This window comes from Sparus aurata, chromosome 13, assembly GCF_900880675.1.
Source record: "Sparus aurata chromosome 13, fSpaAur1.1, whole genome shotgun sequence".
NCBI classification, from domain to species: domain Eukaryota; kingdom Metazoa; phylum Chordata; class Actinopteri; order Spariformes; family Sparidae; genus Sparus; species Sparus aurata.
The window spans coordinates 13,924,732-13,942,658 of record NC_044199.1 but is presented as its reverse complement, the minus strand read 5'-3'; the positions used below and the strand labels follow the sequence as shown (position 1 = coordinate 13,942,658).

Below are 17,927 nucleotides of genomic sequence, written 5' to 3'. Positions count from 1 at the left end.
CTCCAAATCCTCTGCATCCAATCAGTGAAGCTGGTGAAACATTCATGCTCTAAAGACAGAAAAAAATAAATCACGGTACGCAAATGCACTGCTTTAAATCTTGAAGTGTCAAGAGCAGTCTGGTCCCATTTTAGGTGGCGTTGTTACACATCAATTAACAGAACAGGGGACACGCTGCACCTTAGATTGGGCTGATACACTTCGAACACTCGGGCTCCTTCAAAAATGCACAATTAGCCTGGGTTCTTATTACGCAGTGTTCTTACTGAGGACCCATTGAAGTCTATGACGAATGAATATTGGACCCCCATTATTTTATCTGTCTAAAAGGGTGCCAGCGTTGATGTCACTGAGCTGTTAAAATAAGAAACCAGTGAAATAATTCATTAGGTGCCTCAGTTTGTGATTCATCCCCAGCTTTTCCTACAGACTATACACTGCAGTAATACTGTGTGTATGCTCATATGATTATAGAGTGAGTAGGATTTGTCCGAGCTGGTCATAAATGCATCAGACAGATTATCGATTGTTGGGTGTCATTCCAAGGATGTCAAATACCGTCATTCTTGGATTAGTGAATCATCCTGACCACAGCAACACACTGACAAAATAAGAAAATCCAGGCTGAGGGCTGCAGAGTCTTCGCAGATAAGAAACACTAAGACGCCATTTCCCCCCATTTGAGTTTCCCTCCGTGTCTGTTTATGTCTTGTTAAATCCTTTCTGTTGTTTCGTCTCGCTACGTCTGCCCTGAAAGGTTGAAGTCAGTCTTGTGGTGTTGTGAAGGCGGTGTGCAATGTGGCAAAAATAAAATAAAACTTGCCTCAAATGTATTAACCAAAGTAACAAGCCTGTTTAGAAAAAGTAGGGAGCAGAAAGTGTAGGTATTTGTTTTAAAATGAAGGGAGTAAAAAGTTGTCCGAAAAATAAATACTCAAGTGGGTTTATCAGGTATCTGTACTTTACTTATGTACAATATGTGGTATTAGTGTTTTGTTACTTTCCACCTCTGCCTCTACACAACTCAATTTCAGAGAAAAACACTTCACTCCATCTATTTAACAGCTGTGATTACTCACATTTCACACTGAAAAAAGATGATACTTTTATTAAATTAAATGCATTGTTAAAGGTTAAACTAGTTGTTCAGCTAGTTCATCTGTTGCAGCTGGATTATTTAAGACTGTACAGTTTCTTTATTTGAATTTGTTGTAAAGGTCTTCTGCTCATACCGTTTTCATTCTCTTTTTCTTAGCTTCTTTTTTTTTTTAAAGCTTTCATTATACTGTTTGTTTTCGTTAGTTTTACACATTCTGAAAATAAATGTATCTTTCTCTTTTTGAGGCCCAAAAGAGGTACAATTATGCAAGAAAATGAGCTAAGATTAGAAACACCTATCCCTGAAGCAGAACTTTGGTTGTTCCACATTACCACATTAATCATCTCACAGTCCCTCAGATTATTGACCCTTTACAGGTAGCACGAGCCACAGGTGGGTAAAGATAGGTAAAAACCAGAGTCAACTGTCTAACTGTATGTGAGGTGATCAAAAGTAGCTCCACCTTGACCTGCTTCATCTATGAAAATAAATCACAGGAGCCGGTACTTTTACCGTTATAGTGAAGTACATTTTGTCTGTGCTTTCAATTTAGTAGGTTTTTGAATGCAGGACTTTGAGATTTGATGAAGCATCTTTACATTCACATATTGATACTGTGTTTCCTGTGTTTTACTTCAATTCTTGCGTTCTTATCTGGAGAATTCTTGTGTTTTATGTAATATCTGCGTAAAACACATTTGCCCGACACTGGTTGTTTTAAATGTGCCTCTGGAAAATAAATTTGACTTCAGTAAAGGATCTGAATAGCTTGTTCATTTCTTTAGGTCTGAACCTGGTGGCCTTCCTGGTGATCGTCCTGTCCTACTCCACCATGTTCTACTCCATCTATAAAACTGGCATCAATGCCACAGACTTGAGGAGCAGACTGCACAGGGACGTGGCCGTGGCCAACAGGTTTTTCTTCATAGTGTTCTCTGACGCCCTCTGCTGGATTCCCATATTTCTGGTGAAGGTCCTCTCACTATTGGAGGTGGAGATACCTGGTAAGAAAAGAACCCCCTCCTGTGTTTAAATTCAATTGAACATATCATTAATAACGAAGTCATCCTGCCACACACAGGGCTTCAACGATAGATCACTAGTATCTAATGTTGAAGCCCCATGCCTTTGTTACAGCATGGTAAACAGGCACGCACTGCTTTAAAATGCACACACCTCTGCTTCTGTTCTCCTTTAGGCACAATCTCCAGCTGGGTGGTCATCTTCATCCTTCCCATCAACAGCGCCTTGAACCCCATCGTATATACCTTGACCACCAGCTTCTTCAAAGAGCAGGTGGAAGTCTTCCTCTGTCGCTGGCAGAGAAGACACACCTTGAAAAAAGACCGCAAAAGCCTAACCTCCTCCACGAGCTTCATGGAGACCCATCGGGTTCTAGGCTACCAGCGGCCTGCCTACCCCCAGCAGGTGTCTACAAACCGCGCAGACCCTCGCTACGCCTGAGGGAGGCGGGTGCTCTTACTGGCAAAAGTACGGGTGGAGAGCCCTGTTGCTGCTTAAATACTGAGGCTCCAAGCATTGTTTTAATTAGAATGGATCAGATCATCAGATTATCAGTCAATGAGCCCTCTCATCATGCTTCTGCCCAAAGCAGTTTACAGTTTTTGCCCCCAATGTATCCACGCAGGGAGCAGTTCGGGCTTCAGTGTCTTGCTCAAAGTCACGTCACACAGGGCACAAGGAGCTGGGGATCACACCACTAACCTTACGATCAAAGGAGGACTCTTCGTACCACTCAAGCTCTAGTCACACCCATGCTTGCAAGCTTATCTGTCTGCTCTGATGTTATTGTTCTAGCTGAGGTTACGGAAAAGTGGAACAGAGAAGAGGAGGCAGATGAAAGCATGGATACCAGCAGATACTGTGCAACTGATACTGTGCACATCACTTTTTACTTAGGTGACCCCTTCTCGTGGAGCCAGAGGAGTAGAGGCAGCTGCTGTGGGACAAGCCACCAAATAGCTCTCTTATCTCGCAGACACTATTTTCTATTTAGTGACCTCGGGATGAAGCTCATTAAGTCAAAGATGTAGCGCTCTTCGGGCGCTGAGCTGAGAAATGGGTTCAAGGACAAATGGTTTCAGCCTGAACAAAAAACAATGAGAACGACCCTCGGACTGCACAACACGTGGCACCCAAACACAATTCTTGGAATCATAGCGCTGGTGCGACGCAAATGAAAATTCAAATCAGCTGCTATATTTGTTTTCATTTCATTTGCACAAAAACACACAATTCAAATTCAAGTGCCAAACTTCTGTTCAGATTTGCGTGCCATCTACCAATTAAAATGCAAATGTTAAGTCAATATGACATGCCATTTTAATATCTTCTGAGACGATTAAAATGTATAACACAATTGATAACATGCATGTATTGCGCCATCCAAAATGGCCCCTTACATTTATGAGGCTCTGTACATCCTCCCTCTATATTTCTGCTCACTGTCTCAGCTTTTGTTGTCTTCTCTTTCTAGTAATTTCTCTTTGCTCCATCAGATGCTGGATTTACTGTCCTGAAGCTGCGAAGGAGAGAGAGACATTTGCATTCCAGCGCGATGTGTGATCATGCAAAATGATTATATATATGCAACTCATGAAACGACTAACCATATTTTGAGTCATGCTTCTTTTTAATTATTATTTATGAAATGGCGTGTGGTAAGTGTAAAAATGGCAACCTAAACTTGACCTTGCACTTGAATTATGTCCAAATGTGAAAAACAAGCCACTTGACAGAATAAATGTTAGCTAGTTACATTTCTGCAAAACCACTGATAAGTTGGAACTTTACATTTCTTTATGTTGCACATTTACGTTTGTTTGGGTTAGGTTTCTTATTAGTCTCGTCTCAATGCTGTGCTTGTACTCTAGCTGGTACAAAAAACTTGTCATGGTCGGGTCAACATTTGCCACAAATATGGCTGGAAATTGTCCCCGAGTTATCCTGTGGTGTTACGCTTACAAATATTAAAACACTTTAGTCCCTCGACAAAAATATCAGGTTGTTTCCCTCTTAAAAAATGCTGAAAGGCGGACTCGAACTGCTGCCACCTGTATGGCAGCGCTGTCACCTATAACTCCACAGCTGTCCCCACCATGTTCCTATATGAATGTCATTTAATAAACATGTAATGTGAACATGAGACGACACGTTTTGTAAAAATTTACAATATGGTACTTAGCCTATGATGCGCACAAACTTGGATGTGTCTGTGGTTTGCGGAAACTGCTAACATTATATCCTGACGACTGGGCTAAAATGAGATCTACATGTTTTTTTTTTTTAATCAAGGCAGAATTATAACTACAGGTATTACATATATTTTATTACATTACATGTACAAGGGCACCGACAATCGCCGAATGTTTTTTGCATCGGTTATGTGAGGCAGCAGTTTTTTTGTTTCCTCACTGATGGCTATTTTGGTTGTTGCCCTGATAAAATGGGTGAAATCTGACTTTTTTGCCTACTTGTTTGTTTCACGCAACTTTGTTCTGTAACTGCATGTACAGTATATGCTCTCAACGTATGCTGCAGCATCTTCATACATTCGAATCATACTGTTTTTTTTGTTCAGACCTCCTCATTGTGTGACGTTTGTCTAAATGTCGCATTAAACTCACGAAGCTGATACAGCTTTGTTGTCACTGCACTCGTCAGACCACTAGGACTGTTCTAACTTTGGTTTGTGTTTTTTTTCTACCTTTTTTATAACCATATGTAATATGCCATTGTTTTTGCTGCCTTTCAACAGTTGCTTTGAATTATTGGCAATCATCAGCAACCAGGTAACAGTTAAAGAACAGAAAAAAGAAAGTTGTGCAGAGTTGTGAAGATAACAGTTTGTTTAATGATTGTCCATTTTTCTACCAAGCTGTGGAAACTCCTCCAATGAAATAAGGACTATCGTTTCCTATAATGCTGTGCAGATGTACATATGTTTACAGAGACTGTCGCCTCTGTGTATGTTTAGTATATCATTGTATTTGTAGGCGTCAAGTTGTTGAATTTTGTGTTTTTCCCACAGAGATGGTTCCTTAACTGAAATAATAAAAAGTCAACAACAAACTTATATTTATGTGCTCAATAAGTCCATCAATGCAAACAAATAAAAAATAAAATTGGGGTGTCCTTTCAAAGGAGCAAAGCTGACTAATACAACTCCAGCATTTGCACACACACGGACAAATACACAATATGTTGATCAAGCAATTCTGCTATAAAATTACTGAAGCTCCATAAATGGACCTAAGAAAGAGCTTTAGCACTGCCCCACTTCCTTGTGTCTTTCATCTGTTATTTTGAGAAGCTGAAGCTGAGAAGCATTTCCTAACTGCTACTAATACTACTGTACAGAGCATTAATATTGAAGTCCAGATAAATCAATTTGTTATAATTTAAAACTACATTTCCCATGAGCTATCAAAAGCTTGTGAGAGCCGTTAGAAATGCACTGATCTATCTATCTATCTATCTATCTATCTATCTATCTATCTATCTATCTATCTATCTATCTATCTATATATCTATATCTATCACTGTTGCAGCGATGGAAGAAGTGCTCCTGTAAAAGTTCTATATATTCGAAATAGGGCTGCCAAATTAATCGAAATATAATCAAGAATCAAGTTTTTGCTCAAGGTAAAATGTGTGACAATACAGCATTGTATTTAAGAACTTTAGTGATGCAGAGATGCCCTGGCCCACAAATCTTGTTCTATAGATATAAGAAAACATGTTTGTTTGACTCCAACAAATGTCACATGATTTAAAAAGCTTGGAAAGCAAACATTTTTTATCATTACTAAATAATATTTTGGGGGCATTTCTCAGCAATAATTAGGATCATTTAGTGCAGCCCTTTGACAATCTTACGTGAAACAAATTACATAATCATTAGCACCAAAATATACTGAAACTACCCAAAGTAAAAGTACTCATTTATGCTGAATAGCCAGTCATATATAGGCACATTAGGCAAAATATATGATAAAGATACATAATAAATGATCATCTCTACTGTTGATCTATACTATAGCTGAATCCACAATAACACATCATAATTGATAAGATGATTTATATCAATAATGTGTAATATGTCAATAATCGTAATCAGCAAAATTGCTCTGTTGTTAAAATAAATGAAGTGAAGTAACAAGTGCAATATTGGAATCGAACAGAATGGAATAAAGAAGCAGCTATGAAGAAATGTATGTAAGAATAATCCAATGAGTAATGGATTACTGCATTAACAGGTTTGTTAGGGTTCATCATCAGTGTAAATTTATCTAATTGGGTTAAGAGGTTTGAGTAATTTGATTGTCTTTAATTAATTTAATGCTTTCCACCATGGAGTTCTGCTCACCATTTCTTAACAACAAACTTAATATGATATCTTATAAGGTAGGTTAGTTTAAACTGTCCAAAGATGGTGATAATATGATACAAGAATAAATGTCACATACCCAAGACATAAAACAGAGCATAAGAAGCATGTACATTCATATCACATTCATTCACCTTTCACATAACAAAAATCCCTCTCATGCCACACACCCCTCCACCCCTGGATTTGCTTTTGTATTTCTGTTAAACAGGCTATTTATTATGCTTTCTGTTAAGGGGCGCTATGCAGCTTTGGAGAAGAAATTCAAACTTATGAAGTTTGAGTATTCACAATATTAATAAGGTTATAATATAAAATCAGAAATATGATTTTTTTTTTCCATAACTGAATAAACAAGCTGTTCTCAGAGGAAAATAAGGTCCCCAGAAAACTATTCAAAGATAGAAAGGTGGCAGGGTCCGCCACATTTAAACAAAGTTAAAGGGTATGAAATTGTGTTGTTTGTTTATGTTTATTCCGTTCGTTCTGTCATGATTGTGTATCTATTTTGTTCAGGCATAAAAAAGAAATAAAGAAAAGAATACAGAAAAAACACATGGGGCACTTTCAATAAATACATACAATACATATATATATATATATATATATATATATATATATATATATATATATATATATATATATATATATATATATATATATATATATATATATATATATATATATATATGTATTCATGACTGAACAAGACAACATTAACAAGATAAGCTGCCTCTTGCATCTTTCCATTTGCTTGTTTGTTTAGCTGCTTGTGGTAAAAGCGTCTGGTATTACACTACATGTCTTTTCAGTTTTCTTCTACAGCTCCTTCATCACTTGAATTGACCGCACCTGCAGCGCTCAGCATCCTTCCATAGCAGGTGTCCTGCCCTTGGACCGAGGGACGCCCCCAGCGACACGTTGACTGACACTGCCACCAACCAATAGGAAATGTTCTTTGCATCAGTTTCGTGAATGTCGGCAACTGATTGGTTGCTAAGGGCGGGGCCCTGTCATCCCGAACAAGTAGTGCTGTCAGCCGGGGCGGCACGACTCCTGGAGGAGAGAGACGAGACGGATTGATGAAAACAAGCCACAAAATCACATAAACAAAGAACCCGTGCCAGGAAATGATCCTATAGTCGTCGAGGTCGACGCAGAAAAGGTACCGTTCAGTTTAATGTCGCACTGGTGCTGTGTATGGCGGGGTTTGATGGCTCTGTGTTGGTACAAAGGCAGCCGAGCAATGTCTTGATATAACATCGATATAACTACCACAGGGGGCTTTACTAGCTCGCTGGCTACCGAGTTAGCTACAGGCATCGCTGGTTATAGTGGTCGACACCCTTTACATCGTTTAAAAGAAACTGTGACCAACCTGAACACGCTTACACCTTTCCTTAGCAGCACTCGCACCACGAACAATGCCGCGCTGCTTTGTTAGGTAGATTAGCAACAGTCTTTATGTTAACAGCGATTGATTGTAAATACTCACTCGTGATGGCGGTGGGAGATAATATGCTAAAATACATGCTAGCCCCCAGCTAGTTAGCTTAGATGAATGAATTAAAAGCCATGGCAGGATCGCGAGTTGCTGCAAATAAATACAATTTGGCGGCATTTATAAAATATAGAACATCTCGTAGTGTAAGATAACATTGCACATGCACGTCTCTCACATATGGTGTCTGTCTGGCACCATGTCTGAGCCTCTGGACCACTCACTGATGTGATGTTTTTCCTCATTGTGCGGATGATTACATGGTTATGGGTTGTGGATTTAAAAACAGCCTTCAAATCGTGAAACTTAAATTGGTTTTTGCTCCACTGGTGCGAATCATCCCGCTTGAGTAGCTGGGCACTTTATTTTTCTGCAGCTGAGATGCTCAGGAGTCAGTTTGAACATTTTGTGAGAGGAAGCCAGTGTTACAGCATGTATTATTTACACACACACTCATACAGTACACAGCCAGACAGCAGGCAGTGCCACCACTGTGGACTGGGCTGCTTCATTTTTTGTCATCTGGCACAAAATGAAATCACACATATTGATTTGTTTGTTTTGACTGTGCTGACGTGGTGATGCGATGAAAAGCCACATACTTCAAGGAGTTTGCTGTGAAGTTAATGAGCGCGTATCAGGATGATCATACCTCGCCTAGTTTTCATCCTCAGCCCGGTCTGATCATGCTCCTATTTTAGGCCTATTCCTGCCTTTTCATCACCCTCCCTCCCATCCTTCCTCATGACTCAATCATACTTCTCCATCTCTCCAGCTGTTTGGCACAGCCAGCCAGCAATGGCGACCCAGTTTACTCCATTGTTCTGCGTCTGGACTTGTGCTACACAGACAGCGTGTCATGGGTGTCACAGCACTGTGATTCTTCTCCTATTCATGTTCCCAATTTACAAAACCTATTAAGAGGTTATCAGTTGTATCACTGGTCTATTTTTTTCCACATCTTTAAGTTTTTTTTACACAAGTATTTTCAATAAGTTGTCACAGGATGATTTAAGGTAGAAGAAATAAGATGAGCCAGATGGTGTTAAAGGATTTTAAAGACTGTGAGGAATTAGGGTTTTCTACTAAAATGTAATCTTTGCTAAACATGTAGGCATGTGGAAGTAAGTAATAATACTCTGGGTGGTCCACTGGGCCAGGGTCAGAGAGTTTTCTTGACCCATATAATCCTTTTAAGTGAAAACATTTCAAAATCCTTTGCACAAAGCATTAAGAGTTGTTCCAGTTTTACAAAAAGAGTCTTCTTAATATCCAAGTGTTCCTTCCTTAATCTGTATTATAATTGACTGGCTGGTGTTGATAAGCAAGTTAGATATTGAAAGTATCCAACTGAAAAAAAATTCCAATCTCTCTGTCAAATGCAACAATCATGCAAATACAGGTGAAAGAGTCATGAACATATTACTACCCGGCATGTCACTGCTCAGCGATATGGGGGAGCTCCAGACCAGAATCTTTTTCTGTCTGTCTTTTTTTGATTTGATATATTGATCAGGATGTTTAGAGATTATATCCAGATAAAATGAAAATTAAAAAATGTATCAACTCTCCCTTTAATCCTAGCGCTGTATTTGTCACAGCTCAATCAACATTATCGGCCTATCAAGGATACATCAGTATCAGGTTAGATTTTGTCAGATATAAAACTCTTGCAGAAAAAGATGCTGAGGAAAATGTGTAATTATTAAATTCCAAGTAAACATACTGTTTTAGTGCACTGCTGTCATAGACATAGACAATACAGTTGATAGTTAAACAGTAAAAAAAATCAAGTGTCATTTGAGCTCTGGCATATGTGCACTTGATGTCAGGCAGCAGAACTGAAGGGGTAAAAATGTCCCCAGTTGTTCACAATTAGCAGTCCCGTGAAATATTTCACACCACTTGACATCTTTACGACCTGGCTGAAAGAGATTAATCTACACAGATTTATTGCCCTCCATGGTATCCCCTGAATTCCTGAATATGATTTTGCTGTCAGCTTAAAAAAAAATGTAGACTGTACGCTTAGATTGCATAATGAATGCACCATCTACATCCTAATTTGAAGTTAAGTTTTTGCGGTTCAGTGTGGGTTGCAGCAATGCTAGTTTCCTAACAAATCATCCAACCAGCTCATCAGGGATGACATGACTAAATTAGATACATTTTCATAACATGGCATTTTGTCTTTTGTTGTTAGTCGGCAGCCTGTGTGAAAGGAGGAGAAACAGTTTGACCTCCCACACTCCTGACTAGTGAACTATCTATCTTTCCTGGCTGTCATCGTTTCCATAGATACCACCCAGCACCTCACTCCCACTGGATTACATAACCTGGTGTTTCTGCCAGGCACACACACAAGTCCACACGTATGCAGAGACATCAGCATACACACACACACACACACACACACACACACACACACACACACACACACCGCATCACATTCCTTATGACTGCACTCCCTCACTGACTTTGCTTCAGGGGGGCTCGAAGTTAGTTCTTTTTTATGGGCAAGATCTTCACCCCGATATTACTTTGAGAGTGGCAGAACACTCATTTATTTTATATGATCTGATGAGCCTTGGGTTGACATAATAAGGGTTTTGTCAGAGAATTAATATACCTGGCTTGTGTGTTTTGTGTGTTTGAATTAGGACTTCAGATAATTGTTCAGAAAACGCTGTTTCATTGCTGTTACATTTTAATGGAGCTCTGAGGCTGTTAGCTGATGCATTAGAGACCCCAGAGAAAGTGTTACATAACCCAGCTGTATGCAAACGCTGGTGGGCATACTGTACTGTGTGACGACCACTCTTGGCTAATATTGTGTGCATGAATGCATGAATGTGAATTATTTCCAAATCCCAATAATTGACAGGGTTTTTAATGTCCATGTCAATAGATTAACAAAAATGTGTCTGATATTTGAACAGACCTTATTTATTTTACTTCTCAGAGCTGTCTTTCTCCTCCCAAAGTTCCTGGAACTAGAATCTAGTGAGAGTTTAAGCAGGTGGCTGATGATTTTCTTAAAAAAGGAACAGTAGAGTCTAAAAATAAACAACAAAAATAACAAAAAAGTGTTCAAAACTGGCTGCCTGGCATCTGAGTGCATTAGCAGAATTATTATTTTTGTATTGGACTCAAGGGGGCACCATTGTAGAGCCAGTGTGTGTGGGCCTGATGATGATGATGGGGGCAAGACAAAGGCGAAGGACACACAACTGATATTATTATTACTAATACTAAGATCAATTGTGTCAGCAAAGGGTAGTAACTGTTATTTCTACTAGTATTTTCTATTTAACATTTTAACATTTCGTATTTGATTCAGCATGTGAAAAACCAAAAATGATTTTAGTTCATTTCAGTATACGCTATGTTTAGGTACTACCTGATACGGCCGTGCTGTAAGCACAGTTCCAGGTCTGTAAATTGACACCCTAAAATTCAAGTGAAGGAAAAGGGAAATGCCAGTTTAGTCTGATAATCAGGCTACTGTCACCCTGGTATTTGCTAATGATCATGATAGATAGACTGCAATTCAAAGTACTTTACAGATGCATATAAAAACATTAAACCTAAGATATTAACAAATTAAACAATGCAAAGCAAGCAAATAAATGGATGTAGCTACTGTTTGACTCCAAAACATGTCGATAGGTACAGTGCAGAAAAAGTAAAAGAAATCACTGCAAAGATAAGTCAAACTTTTACTTTCATTCTGAGAAGAAGGCGTGTGTGCAGCACCCTGAGTGCATGAGGAAGTCAGTGTAAACCCAGTACAAACATGCAGTATTCACATATTATATCAGTAACTGGGCCTGTAAAAGTAGTTTTTAAGGTTCCCAAAACAGTTTTTTCCGTAGATCAATAACTTATAATGTCATAAACATATGTAATTACAGGATGTTATATAAAAGGCTCTGTAGGCATTGCTACTTGGTACATGCTTTAACCAACAAAGCCACCAAGATGTCCCACTAAATATAGTTTTCATATTTTTATTGGTGCTGGTGTTGACAAGTTAAGGAAATATTTTCTCGATCAAAGCATACTATCATGCTACAAATGGTAACAAAAATGTATGTGATGGAAAGCTGCATTGTTTCGTACAAAGAGATTGATTATTGTGGTGGTGGGGCACTCCTATCATTCATTATTCATCCCAGTGAACCCCTGAATTGCAGTCTTGCCTAAGTGCATAAGCCAAAAGTAAACTTGTTTATTTCTCAGTTCTACTGTTCAACTGAGTGGCTGAGCATGTTGTGCATTCAAGCCAACTGTTAGCAGGCCAACATATTTAAGTGGCAGGAGAAATAAAATGTTTCCTGTTGTAGCTGACATCTCAGAGGGTGTGATTTAAATAAGTGGAAGGATTATAATCAGTGGTTCATGGGGTGAGGTTGCTTTCAACCCAATTTCTAAGGAAGATAAAAGAGTACATAACTAAAAAGGTTCTAAGTGCTGTATCGTAAGAAACTGGACGTGTTTCAGTTTCTTGAAGGTTCATACTAACTGGTGGGGAGTTGCAGGCTTTCAACTTCGGTGTCGGTGTATCCATACAAAGTCGTTTAAGGACACATGTGAGCTCTGAGTTTCATAGTCCTAAGGGTCACTTGTGGGTCCTTGACCCAACTGGCCCACATGTGGGTTGTTGAGCTCGGTGAGCCCAGGTGTGAATGGTTGTTGAGCTGACTGGGAAAGGAACTCAGTAATGCACTGTAGGTGGGTGATAAGTAATGTCTTAGGCCCCCTCCTCTGTTCAAAGATGGTCCTTCCAGTTTAAAACCATCTGTCTCCTCTGGCCAAGATTTTGACATTGCTGTCCTCAAAGGAATGATTTTTCTCCTTGACCTGTGGAACTGGCTAACTTGTTTTGTGCCATTCGTTCATGGAGAGGTTGTTTAGTGTCCTGGTGCATTGAACAGCATGAACTACATTACTCTGTTCATGCCTGAGTGTTATGTATCCACAAAACACCCAGGCATAAGCAGAGTTGGTGGCTGCGTAACATCTTAGCTAGCCGCTGTTGTTAACATAAGTAATGGATGCTCCTATAAATACACATCTTGTGCTAGATAACGACTAAATGATTGAGGTAAGTGGGTGATTAAGTAAAAAAGGTCAGATAAGAAACTTGAGAGGCAAAGAAGAGTGTTTATGACAATAATAAGCTTTAAAAAGTGACCAAGGCACATACCTTCCTTCTTTGTGGGAGAGGAAATAGTTTTATTTTTCAGACATAATGTGAGGTGGGCTGGCACCACTTCGTCTTAAAGACAGAGACCATCAGGCATGATCGAGTAGTAGCTGGTGTAATCAGAGGAAAAGAAGGGCGGTGGGGCAGGAGGGGAATCATAAGATGGACTTGCTGTTTGCTTTTCAGAGTAAAGAACAGGCCATGACCCTGTGGTCTGTGTGTCCGTTTGGGTGTGTTTAGTTGTCCCAGTCAACCAAAGCCTGTCTGCACAGTGGGTGGAAGGTGATGGCTTGGCTCATAATTCATATTTGGGCTGATTTATGTGCTTACTAACTCAAAAAAATAGAGGTTAGGATCAAAGAGAAGTAATAATTATGACGATGAGTGGTGTATTTGGCATGTGAATTGACCTTCATTTATTTGTGTATTCAGACAAAGAAATACATTTATTAGAGGAGATTTATGAGACTTCCTGTTCTATTTTGTTAGCAATACACCCACTGTGTCTCACATCAATGTTATCAACTGTCTTTAAATGCATGTAAAAACAATCAATAGACTAATTAACATTAAAGAGTTGAGAATAGTGCAAAGGAAAGAAGAGATGGGATTAACCTGGATGTATGAAGAGTGAGATTGACCTATTGAGTAGATACACTACTGACTAATCAGGTTAAGCAAACAAGAGAGCGACAAACCTGAGTAGCTTGTCAGAAAACCCAAGTAAAGCCCATTATCATCCATTAAGCACTTTGCAGCCAGAGCCAGTCGTTAAATATATATATATGTATGTATGTATATATGTATGTATGTATGTATATATATATATATATATGTATGTGTGTGTGTGTGTGTGTGTGTGTGTGTATGTCAGGTTTTCCATCAGCAGGTTGTAGGTTAGCATACAGTATGCAGATAAAAAGTGAGCAAAATGATTAAAAAACATATGTCATTGGTCAGTGTATAGATTTGTATATTTTCTCATTGTCAGTGCCTTTGCGGCCACCATCATCACCCCAGCACACTACTTTTTCTGTGTCAACACATTCCTGGATATGATTGGTTAACATGTTTGCTTTCTTTGATTGGTTGGCCCCAGTTGACAGTTAATGAAAGGACAAAAACAGCCTCCTGTTTGTGTGTGTTTGTGTGTGTGTGTTTGTGTGTGTGTGTGTGTGTGTGTGTGTGTGTGTGTGTGTGTGTGTGTGTGTGTTCATGTGTGAGTGAGTCTGTCTTAATACTTGGCTGTTGTACTCCCCTAGGGGACGGCACGCCTCTCTAACTGACTTTGGCATGGTGCCTAGTTGTGCTTGTTTGCCACCCTCAGCTATTTCCTTGACAGATGGTTGATAGTGCAACATATTTAAAGAAACTGGGGCAAACTGTTAAAAAATTTTGATTTAAAAACTTAAAACAGCTGCTTTCTCTAAAGAAAAAAGAAAAATACCTCATTTTATTTGGTTTTCATGTGCAATGTTCATCCATTCCTCATGTTTATTCTTTTTAACCAGTGAAACCAGTGTTGTTTGTAAAATCTGGGACAGGACAGATGCCTTGTCTTATTCTGCAAATCATATCTACCAACGTATGCAAATAAAGTGTGGCCGTCTTTTAAAAGAGGACATGAAGGTCGTGTTGTTGTTTCACCAACACACATGATCTCTCTGAGGGGCACTCAATGGAGCTGATGTCATGACAATAGTGACATAAACAGCAGGAAGTCACCTCAGGGTAAGTGTCTCCTCAGAGATACTAACTACCCTGCCTGCAACGAAGGTGTGTGAAATACAGAATGAACTAAAGTGGATTTGAGAGAACAGAGTAAGGGATTAAGGTCAAATATGCAAGATAATTGTTTAAGAAAGTTCATGTTAGAGTTTTTACACTTCTGTACTGCCTGGTGTGTATGGGCCTCGTACTTTTAAGTAGGGCTGCATGATAACAGTAAAAATCCTAATTATGGTCATTTTGGTCAGTCATGATTATTCGACACAATTACTTATTGATCTTGGAATCATCATGCATTTATTGAAAGAAACATTTTAATCGTTAATTGACTTGAAATTCATCACCACTAAGAAATTAAAATAATATGAATGTAATGTTAAATGTAAAAGAAAGTGAGAACAAAAATTCTAGATCCGACCTTTATCTGGACTAAAATCCAAGCCGTGGCTGGCTTGACGTGTTTTTCCGAAGCTACGGCTAAAATAACCAGTGAGCCACAACAGTGAGCTGAATCAAACATGCTACAGCCTGACTGTGACTTTGGGGCTGTTAGGAAAACGTTTAGCTGTATTTTTGAAACAAGACAAAATGGGAGGATCTTTATGAAAAGGAATGCAGCACAATAAATCAATTATCTAGTTTTTAATTGTTCAAAGCTAAAATGGTAGTTGATAATGATAACATTTAATTGCTCAGCCCTACTTTTCGAAAAATGCCTTCAACGTGTCTGTTAATGATGTCTTGTTCAGCCATATTGCTTTTACAGTGTCCAGGAAGTTGACACATCTTATTTTGGCATTTAGAGTGATTTTGCCAGAATGACAAGACCATGTGTAATTAGGGCTAGACCAAAACAGTGCACTGTACTTCCTGTAAGATCTGTTTTTTGTAGATAAGCAGCAGCGAGGTAATTTGCGTTTTGAAAGCTAGAGTCATTTCTGCCCCCTTTTGAAAACTTGAGCTAGGAAGCTTTTGCCGCCAAGATGGACTTTTATCTAGCTGTTTTAAATAATGACACTGTACATGCTGTTGTTTTTTTAAAACCGGCTCCTCGGTGAGTCAGAAGAGTCTTTAAATGTATGTATGTATGTCTCGTTGTGGTTTCAGATTACATACTGGTTGACAATGCAACCTCAAATGTATCTTTGAAATACATTTGCAAATCAAGAAAAAACATCTAACTTTCACATAAACACAAAAAAATGTGTGTCTCTGTTGAGGATTCTTCCTGTTTGTGTTTGGCTTTGTTTCCCCCTTCTGTAAAGGGGTGTGACTGCCCTCAGTAATCCTACACCATTAACACATTGAGGTTACTGTAACTGGCTAAACAGCCTCGACCAGTGAGTACAGGGACTATTACTCTTACTCACACCCACATGCCGTGTGTTGGCTGGCTGAATCAAGCAGATGCATGCCATTCTGCTGTGCTTTACTACTGAGTAGAGCTACTACAAGAAAAGGGAAACAGGTGGGTTAGAGAGGACACAAAAAAGAAATAATTTTCTCTATTGCTACACACTCTGTAGTGACAGGAGGAAATTAGCTGCAAAGAAAATCTCAGAGAGAAAAAGAAGACGGTGAGAAGGAGAGGGGCTAAGAGAACCACCCAAACTTCCCAAACCACCCAATCAAGCTGCGTTCCTGGAATTGGATCCCTCCCTTGTTCACCACCTGAGAGCGGAGAAACAGAGCTGTGCCTCAGAGACTCAGAGGAGCGAGAAAGACAGAGAGAGAAAGAAACAAAGACCAGGTGAGAGCAAGAACACGGCACGTCAGGAGAAGACAGGCGAACTTTTACAGAAAATAAAACTACCTCTCAAAGAAAAGAAGACACAGAAGGTTTTTTTTTTCACAATCCAAAAGCAGGAGAGTGAGAAAGGGGCTCCTGAGGGGAGAACCTGAACTCTCAGGAGAGCCGTGTATCTGTAACAACAAAGCAATGAGCTCACTGTCTCTGGATTGAATAAACTCGACATAAAGAGAGGAAACCCTTTGAGAAGAAATCGGACACCAAAATGTGGATAGAAAAGACATGAAGAAAATGAAAACTGGGATTTTTTGGACTGCCTGAACAGCCTTTTTAAATCTCTTTTTCCCCCAAAGTGTTGCTCTTCTGGAACAATATTTTTTTCCTCTGTCAATGGTGTTTTTGATTTTTATTAACCATCATGTAGTGTCTCCTTGCTAGCTTTGTGGATGGCCAAGTTTTGACTAACGGGCAGTGGCTTGATAGTGGAGACATGTCTCTAGAAGATGTAGGAAGCACTACCAGCCTCACGGCTGAAAGCATAGCTTCAGACCACTGTGATGGCCACTCTCTGAGCCAAGGTCAGGAACAGGATCAAGAGAATCAGTGCCAAGGCCAGGATGGGATCGTTCTTGAGCGTATTGCCTCGCTTTCCTTGGACATGTTTGACCCAAGTGACTTCACTGGGAGATTTACAAAGATTCAGTCCAGGTCCAGAAAGAGGACGAGGATCATTGGAGGTAGGTGCAGACAAGCTTTGGAGGTTTTTTTTTTTCTTCTTTTTTTTATTGGAGTGAACATGTCAAGGTGGGAACAATCATGCGAGGAGTCAGTGATATGTAACAGATGGGTTTGTTAAAATGTGAACGGCAATTTGTCATGACCTGAGGGGTTACTCGGGCTGGAAATGGTGGAAAGGCTGGTTGAACATCTAGCTAAAGTAATCTTCAACTCTGTAACTGGAATGTGGGAAACTGGAAAATCCAAACTGGGATTTTGAAATAGTTCCAGATCTCCTACTACCTGTCTCTTCATGTGTCAGAACAAGGCTCTTCTTTGCTTGTACTCCAGGGCTTGACAAGTGTCTTTGTTGTGGCTCTTGTTGACCCTGTGAAAAGTGATACCTTCTTTGTTATGAGAAAACAGCACAATATTACTCCACTAATCCTCATTCTACAGTATAGGAAACAGACATGCCTGTGTGGCTCTGGCCGTACATGTAAGCACAGCATT

General features: G+C 39.4%; 2 protein-coding genes across 7 annotated transcripts in view; both read left to right on the top strand.

The window, feature by feature from the left end:
- Positions 1-5,197, top strand: part of rxfp2a (relaxin family peptide receptor 2a) — a 43,029-nt gene extending 37,832 nt beyond the window's left edge. For all 5 annotated transcript variants that reach the window (XM_030436932.1, XM_030436933.1, XM_030436931.1 and 2 more), the window contains 2 exons: positions 1,885-2,103; positions 2,298-5,197. In XM_030436932.1, the coding sequence (XP_030292792.1) occupies positions 1,885-2,103; positions 2,298-2,563 (485 nt within the window). In that variant the 3' untranslated portion in view covers positions 2,564-5,197. The remainder of the gene's footprint in view (positions 1-1,884; positions 2,104-2,297) is intronic.
- A 2,320-nt stretch (positions 5,198-7,517) lies between these two features.
- Positions 7,518-17,927, top strand: part of fryb (furry homolog b (Drosophila)) — a 65,730-nt gene continuing 55,320 nt past the window's right edge. For both annotated transcript variants that reach the window (XM_030437501.1, XM_030437500.1), the window contains exon 1: positions 7,518-7,674. The gene's annotated coding sequence lies outside the window, so the exon portion shown is untranslated. The remainder of the gene's footprint in view (positions 7,675-17,927) is intronic.